Genomic DNA, 11,759 nt, shown 5'->3' on the forward strand with positions numbered 1-11,759 from the left:
AAAAACTGAACATTTTTTAATTTCCCAGCATTATGTTGTTTTGGTTCCACCTCCTGGTGAATGTTAGGTAAAATTCTTATGTGGTTACCTTTTGGTTGGCCAACGATTTATGTTTGTGGTGCGCAATCGTTACGGGAGCAGCCAGTCTATTTCCTTATATTACAACACCGTTATTAATTGTTCGTTTTTTTTCCCACTTATTCCACCGAACACCGAAAGTGTTTTTTTGCCATTTTCGGCCGAACAATTTTGGTTACCGAACAATCGGTGCATCACTAGTTTCCACTTGTATACATTTCGTTGTAACTAAATCAAAGGCTGCTCGTGCTTGCTCAACCCACCGAGCTAACCAGGGGCCTCGGCTGATGTCATTTTAAAGGATTTTTAAGTTCTGCTTGAGCGGTCACATGTTCTCTCCCACTGTCTCAAAAACTGGCCAATGAAGGTTTGCAGCTGCGATCTTCAGTCAAAGTGAGCCAATGTCACGCTTTGGTGAACTAATTAGCAAAACATGTTTTAACTACTTCATCTAAATATCGATGAGCATTCAACAATGAAATAAAAGTAAAAACTTTGGATCAAGTCAGCTGTACCACATTGTCGTCATGGATGGGAAATGTAGTTATGGAGTTTCTATCTGCTGTAAAGGGTCTGGAGGATGCCCCTGGTGGTCAGCAGAGGAACAGCACATGTCCATACTTCAAAAGTTTGAATATTTTGGGGGCAAAGCTGCACATTTACAGAGCTTCACACCTTATACATATATCAAACATTAGGGCAGAAAAACTTTAACCCACCCAGGTGAAGGAAGTGGCAGACGTGACCAGAACAACCCTGTAAAGTGTGAGACGAACATGAGCATGCAAGGCGTTTTGTGGTTCCATGAAGGAGCATAAAATTCTAGGAAGATATTCTCCCATTTGTCTGTTTCTTTTTCTTTTATTAGCGTTCATCGACATATTCAGCCTCTCGACGTGCAGTGTTTAAGACGGACCTGCTGCTCAGTTTATCAGCGGCTTCTCAGGGAAAACATGCGTCTATTTAGGAGATCTTCTGGATTATTTTAAGCCTGGGAGCTGCAGGCTTGGTGTGACTGATATAAAACAGCATTGCCTTTCCTTCCTTTTCCAATAAATGTGCAACACTTATATAACCTAGTATGTACCAGCGTATCTATATTTGTTCTTACTGTTTACTTACTGGGATGTAACTGAACCACACAACACTGGCTTTGTGAGCCAAAAGCTGATGTATTTTAAAAGAGGAGGCTAAACCAGCAGAGGTGGATGGAGGCACAGGTGTGCGAAGGCTGCGGTTTCAACCGAAGCTACTTCTGGACCGGAGTTAATTTTACCAACAGCAAAAAAACAGCAAAAGTGAAAAGTGTAGGGGGAAAAAAAACACAACAAAAGACGATAACTAACCAAGATCCTGCAGATAAAAATATCAGTCAAGCTATTACCTCCTCTTTTGATCCTAAGTTTTTTTACTTCGTTTTTGTGTGTAAAACTATAAAAGTCATCTGACTGCAGTGGGTTTAGGTAAACACAACCTGCTCAAGTTTTTCTCCAGTGTCACTGAACTAAACAGGATGCAAAAAAGAAAAAAAGGAAAACATGATTTGTAGGCAATACTAAGTACCCCCATGATTCAAGAGCTTGTAAACTGACCTTTGGAAGCAGTTACATGAAGATGTCATCTCCCGTAGGTATTGATCAGTGTCTCACATGGTTATGGGGAGGTTTGGTCCATCCTTCTTCACAACAGCACTTCAATTCATGGGGATGAGCAGAAACTCACTGGTTCACAGCTTTCTGAAGGTCCCACAGCATCGTTTCAGGCAGGACTGGAGGTCTGGACTTTGACAAGGTAATTCCAGACACTTGATTCTTTTATTTTTCAGCCGACGCGGACGTCTTGGTGTACTTTTGGATAAACCAGTTTCAGCAAAGCTTAAATGATGATCATGTTTCTCCCTGGAGAACGCTGACCTCAGAAGTCTGCTTCATTACTGATGAGCAGCACCTGGATACAACTTAAATCGGGGGTCGGCAACACGCGGCTCTTTAGCGCCGCCCTAGTGGCTCCCTGGAGCTTTTTCAAAAATGTTTGAAAATGGAAATCGATGGGGGAGGGAAATATAGTTTTTGTTTTAATATGGTTTCTGTAGGAGGACAAACATGGCACAAACATTCTTACAACATCCTTGTGCTGTCTTTGGGTCAAAATGACCCAATTCTTCCTTCCTTCTTTCCTTTTGCTCTCTCCTTCCTTCTTCCTTTCCTCTTTTCCTCCTTTTTTACCTTCCTTTACTCCTTTTTCTTCCTACCTCCCTTTCGTCATTCGTTCCTTTATTACCTTCTTTGCTTTTCCTTCCTTCCTTCCTTCCTTCCTTCCTTCCTTCCTTCCTTCCTTCCTTCCTTCCTTCCTTCCTTCCTTCCTTCCTTCCTTCCTTCCTTCCTTCCTTCCTTCCTTCCTTCCTTCCTTCCTTCCTTCCTTCCTTCCTTCCTCCATTCTATTCTCCCTTCCCTCCTTCTTTCCTCCCTTCTTCCCTTCTCTTCCCTTGACCCAAAGACAGCACAAGGGTTAAAGTTTTCCAATGCTGTAAAAATGTGTAGAATAAATACAAAATTTCAACAGTTCTGGTAACGAAGATTTGCGTCATAGCCTGCGACACACGTTTCTACCAGCAGGGCGGCGCCAGGCAGGTGGCTGTTGGAAACCACAGGCCAAAAGGATTGTTTCCAAAGGAAAAAAGAGAAAAATAACTGAGGAGAAAAGAGGATTCAACGTTTCTTGGACCAAATCATTTGCATTCATTGCAGACCTATTTGTAGACTTCAAAAACAAAACCGAGATAATACAGACTCTCTCCGCTAAGACAGTGAATGAAAGGACCATTAAAATGGCAGCAACATCACGATCAGCAAATCAAGGACATAAATTCAGCGCCAGCATCCTCAATTATTGTGTTGAGTCGTGTGATGTGATCGCTATTGAGCAAACTGCGCTTTTATGTGAACTCTTATGTATTTGTAGCCAACTTAGTAATTTTGATAGTAGGGTAATATAACTAATATAGCTACATACAGCATGTGCTGCCTTCATTATAAGGCATTATAAGGCATTTAGTGGGCGACCGATAATCGGCCGTGGCCGATTATCGAATTCGATATTCATAATTTTATTAATAATCGGTATCGCCCCCCCCAAAAAAAATCGAAAATAAATAATTTCGATTTTTTTTTTTTTTTTTTTTTTTTAAAGAAAAATTAAGAAATTTACTGAAATACTGCATTTTCTTTTTGCATTAAGAATGTTCAACATGCTCAAACTTAAGTAAACTTAAGTAAATATTTGCACTTAAAAAAACAACCTGTGTAGCCATTTTCACAACCTGTACTGTTTGGTTGTTTGTCATGTGTACTAGTTAGCTTACTGTTACTACCTCCAAGTAGGCACTTGCTGTGGTTTGGGTCTGGGAATTGGGAGTATTGTGCCTGACTGTTCTAAAATTGAGGCTGTTATTCCTCTTAATTTGTTATTTTTTATAGGCAGCTTTTTTATTTTATGTAAAGAGAAAATTCACTTAATGTTATTTTTAATAACTGAAATGCTGCTTGTTTTGTTTGATGTTCCATAATTTGCACTTTTGATGTGTGAGCCGTGCGAAGTGAATATTGCTGTCCTTCCTAGTTAAAGCAATAAATTGCTCACCATTCATTTAAATGAATTCTTGTATTGAAATTTGTTTTCTCCCAAAAAGGTAAAAAAGGGTAATAATCGTATCGGCTGATATCGGCTATAGGTCTTTTTGATTTCCCCCTAATCGGTGATCGAAATAATCAAAAAAAAGGCTGATCGGTCTGACACTAAAGGCATTACAAGACTTTTAATTTTTTGCGGCTCCAGACATTTGTTTTTTTTTTTTTTTTTTGGTCCAATATGGCTCTTTCAACATTTTGGGTTGCCGACCCCTGACTTAAATCATGTAGAAGCAGTAAGAGGGAACTTAGTATTGCCCACATGGCTTTTCCTTTTTTTATTTTTGTTTTAGCTAAATAGATAATAAAGTTAAACACGTACCTAATAAAGTGATGAGTGTATGATGTCGTTCATCCAAGGCTTGTAGTGAAGACCCACTATGATCGGATAACTTTGATCATGTTTTACACACTTAAAAAAGAGCAATATCATGACTGGACGTAAGCATGACGGCGGGTTGATTCTGTGGAGCTGGGGGGGGGGGAGGGGCTCACCTGGATTGCTGGAGGTGGATAAGGACGGGCTTGACATCGAGTAGAGATATCTGCTGGAGAGCCAGGAGACCCAGGAGAGGCCAAGTGCTGGATCTGGCTGAAGGAGGTTCCTGTCCGTGGGGGAGGAGAGGCCTGACGAGTGGGTGGAGGGAGGGATGAAGGGGGGGATGGAGGAGGAGCAGAGGGCTTGCAGGGGCCGGCCGATGGGCTAGGAGCTGGAGATAACTCCCTGGGTGGATTGAGGGAATGAGAGCTTGAAGACTGGGAACCTCCAGAGGACGCTGATGCTGAAGCATCAAGGCTTCTGCAGGCGAACAAAGCCCTCCTGGCGCTGGCTGAGCTCCTCCTGGAGGGAACCACGGGGGATGAAGTGCTGGGAGACTCCGTCAGCAGGGTTCCTAGAGGAGTTTCCTCACCGTCCGTGTAAGGCCTTCCAGCCACCGCGGACCTGCTGTGGTCAGAACGTCTTCCTCGCTTGTCCTTTCCATCGTCATCTCCATGAGCTGCGGCGTTCCCTAGACCAAAGCGCTGATCGTCTTTCTGTTGATTTGGAATAACTGAGTGGTCCTCAGAGACGCCTGCAAGAAAACACGATCAAAGATAATTGTTCCTCAAACAATAATCACCAAAAGGACAATCTACCTCAGAAAACTATTTAACCCTTGTGCTGTCTTTGGGTCAAAATGACCCAATTCTTCTATCCTTCTTTTCTCCTGCCATGCTCTCTCCTTCCTTATTCCTTTCATCTTTTCCTCCTTTTTTACCCTCCTTTACTCCCTTTTCTTCCTACCTCCCTTTCGTCATTCGTTCCTTTATTACCTTCTTTGCTTTTCCTTCCTTCTTTCCTTATTTTCTCCATTACTTCCTTCTTCCCTCCCTTCTTCCCATCTTTTCTCCCTTCTTTCCTCCCTTCCATCTTTTCTCCCTTCCTTACTCCCTTTCCTACTTCCTTCCTTCTTTTCTCCTTTCTCCCTTCCTTCCATCTTTTCTCCCTTCTTTCCTCCCTTCCACCTTTTCTCCCTTTCCTACTTCCTTCCTTCTTTCCTTCTTTTCTCCTTTCTTCCTTCCTTCCTTCCTTCCTTCCTTCCTTCCTTCCATCTTTTCTCCCTTCCTTACTCCCTTTCCTACTTCCTTCCTTCGTTCCTTCTTTCTCCCTTCCTTACTCCCTTTCCTACTTCCTTCCTTCTTTTCTCCTTTCTTCCTTACTTCCTTCTTTCCTTCCTTCCATCTTTTCTCCCTTCCTTCATTCCTTCTTTTCTCCCTTCACCCTCCCTTGACCCAAAGACAGCACAAGGGTTAAAGTGAAGTTATAAAGCCCACAAAGTTATAACTTCTCTCAATGAGAATGCAATTGCAATCAATCAAAATGGAAAACTCTGGAATATAACTCTTTCAACATGAGTTAAATTGTTTTTACTCATGGTAATGAGTGCAAATGTTTTAAAGGGGACCTATTATGAAAAACAGGTTTTTTCTTGCTTCCGCCATTTTTTCGTAGTGGTGTATCGCGTCATTCGCGTCATCGTGTCAGGCAGCCAATCAGCACAGAGCCTCATTATCATAGCCCCACCCACTCAGAATCCCGCATAGAGAATGAGGTTAGAGAATGGGAAGATAAAGACATGGTTTAGAGGCTGAATTTCTAATTTATTTAGCAAAAACAATCAAAAGCTTGTTTTTAAGACATTCAAGGCCTGTTTAAAATAGGTATTAGATGCCATAATAGGTCCCCTTTAAACTCAACATTAGCATCACTTCAATTGGTTATGCTCTTTGTTTCCTTGCTGTTACCCAGATGAACAACAGGGAGACAACAGGGTAACGCTGGTAATCGGTGCCTGTCATGAGTCATGAGGAGGTCTTAAAAACTGCTCTGGAGTGGACTAAGTAGTGAGTTTTGGATGAATGCGGTCATAGTAAAGGTCTGTGCTCAGTTTCAGACAGATCTGCAACAACATGACAGTTTGTTCCCATACTGAAAGGAATTCTATCGGTATATTGACGATGGGAGACCCGGGAGACCCAGACCGCCAACGCTCGCTTGGCCCAAGGCCTCAAACATGGCACTGGTCATGTCTGAGCGGGTTATGGGATTATTGTGGACGGCTTCATGGAGAAGCAAGCCATTTTAAACTCAGCGAGGAGGTACGCCTCTCGGTAAACTACGACATCATTCCCAGCAGCCAGCTCTTTCATGGAACGTCATGTGACTAGTAAGTATGAAAAAGGGGTTTCAATCGTTGTTTCGTGAAACGCTCTCCTATGAGAGAAACCACCTCACAGGAGAGTAAAAACGTCTTTGTGATGCATGGATGAGTTTTTACAAAATTGACATGCATCTATTCAGTGTATTTTCCATCTGCAATTCCAATCAAGGTCATTCCAGACTTGTGTTTGACTGCATTTCTTCCTGAAAGCTGGTGGAATACTTCTCGGCTTCAAGATCTTTCTATGTCGGACAGTTCCCAACACAATTGTAATAGTTTCAACCAGCTCCTTAGGTACTTTATTATCTTGATAAACACCCTTTTCACAAACATAGAAACATATTTTCATCAGAAACATTGTATTCTTTGAAGAAGAAAAAACTAACTCCCAGCTGCATTGGAGAGACGTCAAGGACAGCTGAAACACGGTTGCTGCAGTACTTGTCTTTTTTCAGATATTTGATAACAATACCTGACCAAGAGGATCTCAAGGTTCAGGAACTCGTCACATAGGTGCTTTCTAGGCATACTGTTTTTGTTTGGGAGAGCAAGTGAGGAAAATGAAAGCGATTCTAGCTTGCAGCAGCAATCAGGCACGAGATAAATCAAGTGACTTGATTGGATGCTGATAAAAAAAGTTAAATTTCCCTTTTCTGCAGCAAGGAATGATGGGAAAATAAAGTGATCGATCATTGATATCCTTGAGTTTTTCAATGTGACGTGGTGAAATCCCGAACGATGAAAGAAACACACACCTTCATGCGCGTCTTCTGGGTGACTGCTGGTTTCTTTCTCATGGGCCTCAGGTCTCATGAGCTCAACACGACTCACTGGAAAACAACATTGTTCATATTTAGTGATAAATAAACACATACAGATGTGGAAAAGTTAGTACCCTGTCTTTTAAATAATATAGACATGCTGCCAAGAACGCTGGTGAAGGAAACACACTCACGCAGACATACACACGCTAAAAACCCTTTGTTTGAAGATTAAAATGCATATATATGCTTTATGTTTACCCATCCTGGTATTAACCATTAATATATTTGCAGAAAAGGGAAAAATGTTTAATTAATATATATATATATACACACACATAAATAAAAAGACATAAAACACAAACATACAACAAATAACATATAACAAAAAGCAGTTTCACAGCAGGTTCATTTTAAGGTGCCATACAGAGGGAGAGGACGCGTGTCTAAGGGGAACTTGTTTCAAAGCATAAAATCATCTAATCTCAGTGGTTTTTAGCATAAAGCTGAGTTGATTTGAATAAACAGAGAAGCTCATGGTGACTGGATGCCTGCCATGCGCCCAGGTCTCGACTCCAGATCATCACCGTCCACCAGCATGCAGGGCCCGGGACATCAGGACCAAACAAGTCCACTTTGGTCTTCTTTCTAGAGGACATTGTTGCAGAACTCTGCTGGTTCAGATGTCGTTTTACAAACCTCTCCGTCTTCTGAACTGGAGGAATCTCCTTCCTGACAACCCTTGCAAACAAACCGTACCAGCTGTTACTCAGGTCACAGATACAGATCACTAACATTCAGGACAAACAGAGCCATGTCAGGCTTTGTGCCCTCATCCATCAGACTCATAGCTAAATAGCTGATTCACCTATTTATTTTTTGTACCTGCTTTTAAACATATTTTTAAAATCATTGCCTTTAATGTATTTTTTATGCACTTAATGGGGGACTTATTTTTATCTCTTTGTTCTCTCTTATTTTATCTATGCTATGGTTTACAGCATCTAAGTCTAAGCAGTACTGCAGCATTGATGCTGATGCTTTTACACAACGAAGTTAATGAAGTTCCTAACGGATAAATAAAGTTATTTGATTGATTGATTGATTAATTTACGCACGCACGCACGCACGCACGCACGCACGCACGCACGCACGCACGCACGCACGCACGCACGCACGCACGCACGCACGCACGCACGCACGCACGCACGCACGCACGCACGCACGCACGCACGCACAGGATTAAAAGAGGGGCTGTGAACTCCTGGACATGAGCGTGTAGTCAGTAGCCACTCACCTGTGGGTGTGGAGGTGCTGCTACAGCCACAGCTGCGTGGGGGGGGTTCTGCAGGCGGCCCGCTAGCATTCTTGCAGGTTTCACGTGGACCCTTCCCTTCCCCTCCACCATGAACATCCTTGTATTCTGCATTTGATCTGTAGGTTTGAGGAGAGCAGGAGGTTTTAGTTTAGTCTCCTGAGCGATTCGTATCACTCGTTTATTGATGCTGTTCCTGTCAGGCTGATGCTTCCAATCGATACGAGTGTAACGGGAGCTGTGAGAAGGCCTGCGGCCACATCTATTTAGCAGCTGTATTTAGTGTAGCTACATGATCTGTTTGGCCGTCAGCACACAGGGAGCTCCCACTGCTGGGTGACGGGTCCACCATGCTGCACGGAGGGACCCTCAGCCCGGCGCCACTCCAGCTTCAACAAAGCAGCTTTTCCACCCTCCTCTGACGTTAAAACACCTTCACAGACCTACAGAAGAGTATTAGGGACATGCAGGAGAAACAATATTTGAGAGGGGAAGATTTATTTTTATTGTGCACTTCGAGAAAAAATGGAAATGTCGAGATTATTGTTGAAATACAATTTCAAGAAAAAAGTCGAAATTTCGTAAATGAAGTCAAAATTTTGACTTTTTTCCCGACATTTTGACATTTTTCTTGACATTTCGATTTTTTTTCTCGACATTACGACTTTTTTCTCGATATTTTGACTTTTTTCTCGAAGTGCGTAATGAAAAAAAAATCTTCCTCCTCTAAAATATTGCTTGTATTTTTCTCCTGCCTGGCCCTAATACTCTTCCGTACAGACCTGCTGCTTCTCCAGATAAGCCTGAAAAAAAATGAAAAATGAACACACATTCCTACACACAACAATAGTTCTGGTTATAATCTGCAGCTTTTTCTTCAACTTCCACTGCACGCTGTAGTCTGGATAAAATCAGCATTAGAAATCAAGTACACCGTACAAAAGTACAGTAACGTACATGTACATGTGGGTCGTTCATGGAAAACCTGTTCCCACTAAAGATATAAGTGGGGCTGATATCATCTAACGGTTAGATTCTAACCCTTAAAAAAGAAGAAAAATTCAGCATTCAGACACATCTTTTTTCTTTTTGCAACTCAGACAGGCTGAAGAGAAGGAGAATGTCAAATGAGAGGGTGTGAAGCTGACTCACTCACTGACACACTCCCAGCACAAAGACACAAAGATGCTACTTCCTTGCACTCAAGTGTCACATCACTGCAGATTATTTCCGAGAGGTGTCTGAACTAACAAGCTGCAAACCCATCTGATATGTGTTGATGTTTTCACACTGCATTTGTGATTTGTTCAGATTTAACAGCAAGTGAAAATGATCCGGCACAAGTTCCTCTGTTGGATCATTTCTGCAGTTTTTCACGGAAAAAACTAAAATCTTTTGAAAGAAGCCACAGGTTTTCCTTACATAGAGACCACACAACTTTCAAAGTTATTTCTACCACATTCAATTAGCAAGAGTGAAAAACTGATTATGTTTGTCACAGAATAAAGTAAAAAAGTATATCTGTCAATTGGAAATAAATGATGTTCTGATTTACGGTAATGTGATAATCACAATAATGGACCGAGTGAAACATACAAGCAAACACATGACCGATATCCTCCCGCATGATATTTTAGTAAACTCGGTTGATGGTAAAGCGTTCCAGGCCCAGAGGCAGCAAAGCCTAGACTATGACGCTCCTGCTACCATGCTTCATAACTGGCCTGTTTAGATATTGATAAGCTTTGCCCTTTTTCTGTCATACATACTGGTGGAAATTCTTCTGGAACAGCTCAGTTTTTCTTTCTTTCGTCACTGTAGATCTCAAAACTTTAAATATACCATATTTAGCCCATCCAGAACCAAGGCCAAGCAGTGAGAAAACTGCTTACTTCAAGGTACCGCGCACAGATACGATCAGTCTCTGCATTCATTGATGATGCTTTCAGTGATGCTGTTTCTCAACACGGTTTCTTGCTCAAAGTGAGTTCCACTTCATATGTATTTGTACCAGCCACACAGATCGTTTTGCAATTGATCTGAACACGTAAAAGAAGGGTCAGAGAGACGAGGAGGTCAGCAGAGGTCGTACATGGACTTGATGCCTGCGTCAGAGGAGTTGTCTTCACCACCGCTTCCATTATTGTCTACATTACAACCAATAAAAGCAACTTCTCTACTTTACAGGCCAGCTGTGAGCTCAGTCTTGCTCTGGGCTTATAAATCATATTCCAGAGAAAAACTTGACTCCTTCACAAGCCATCTTTCTCACAGAAGCACCTTAACTCACCACAGTTCGTAACAACATACTGTACCCTATAACTTTACTCAATATCTACACGGATTCTTTGCAGAAAAATATAGAAATGTACAAACTGGCTACCAGCTAATTACCGTAGGATACCGGTGTAATGCAATCCAGGCTACAATAGCGTGTGATGTAGATAGTTTAACTGCAAGCCAGGGATAAACACTTCCTCATGTTTTATCCAAGTGACAACGTCAAACCCCCTGAACTATATGCAATACAGTTGTAACCAGAAGTTTACATATACTGTGCAAAAAAAGGCATAACATTTTTTGTCTCACTGTCTGAAGTTAAATCCGACTAAACTTCTCCTGTTTCAGGTCAGTCAGGATCACCAAAATTATTTCAATAATGAGAGAGAGAATTTCTTAGAGAATTTTATATGACTTTCTTTGAGGTCAAAAGTTTACATTCACAAAAAGTACTGTCTTTAAATAACGTGGGGAAGCCCAGATGATGATGTCACACGTTTGGAAGCTCCTGATAAGTTAACTGACAACATGTGAGTTAATTGAAGGCACATCTGGGGATGTATTTTGTGGCCAAACCTCAAACATTCTGCTTCCTTGTTTGAAATCATGGGAAAAATCTAAAGAAATCAGCCAAAAAATCTGGGAGAGAATCGTCGAGCTCAACAAGTCTGGTTCATCCACGGGTGCAATTTCCAGATGTTTGAATGTGCCACGTTCATCTGTTCAAACAATTATACGCACGTATGAACATCATGGAATGTCCAGCCATCACACCACTGAGGAAAGGGACTGGCTCTGTGTCTGTGTTTTTGTCTGAAATGTGCAAATCAACCCCAGAACCAAAGTTAGAAGCTTGTGAAGATGCTGGATGAAGCTGGTAAGAAAAGAGTCATTATCCAGAGTGAAACAAGTCCTACACTGACATGGGCTGAAAGGC

General features: G+C 41.8%; 1 protein-coding gene across 1 annotated transcript in view; it reads right to left on the reverse strand.

The window, feature by feature from the left end:
- hivep3a (HIVEP zinc finger 3a) overlaps positions 1-11,759 on the reverse strand; it is a 31,713-nt gene that overhangs the window by 1,997 nt on the left and 17,957 nt on the right. The window contains exons 4-6 of the mRNA XM_061741187.1: positions 8,525-8,661; positions 7,222-7,296; positions 4,260-4,837 (exon numbers count right to left, since the gene is read on the reverse strand). Of these exons, the coding sequence (XP_061597171.1) occupies positions 4,260-4,837; positions 7,222-7,296; positions 8,525-8,661 (790 nt within the window). The remainder of the gene's footprint in view (positions 1-4,259; positions 4,838-7,221; positions 7,297-8,524; positions 8,662-11,759) is intronic.

The sequence above is a fragment of the Cololabis saira genome, chromosome 15 (genome assembly GCF_033807715.1).
Source record: "Cololabis saira isolate AMF1-May2022 chromosome 15, fColSai1.1, whole genome shotgun sequence".
Lineage (NCBI taxonomy): Eukaryota > Metazoa > Chordata > Actinopteri > Beloniformes > Belonidae > Cololabis > Cololabis saira.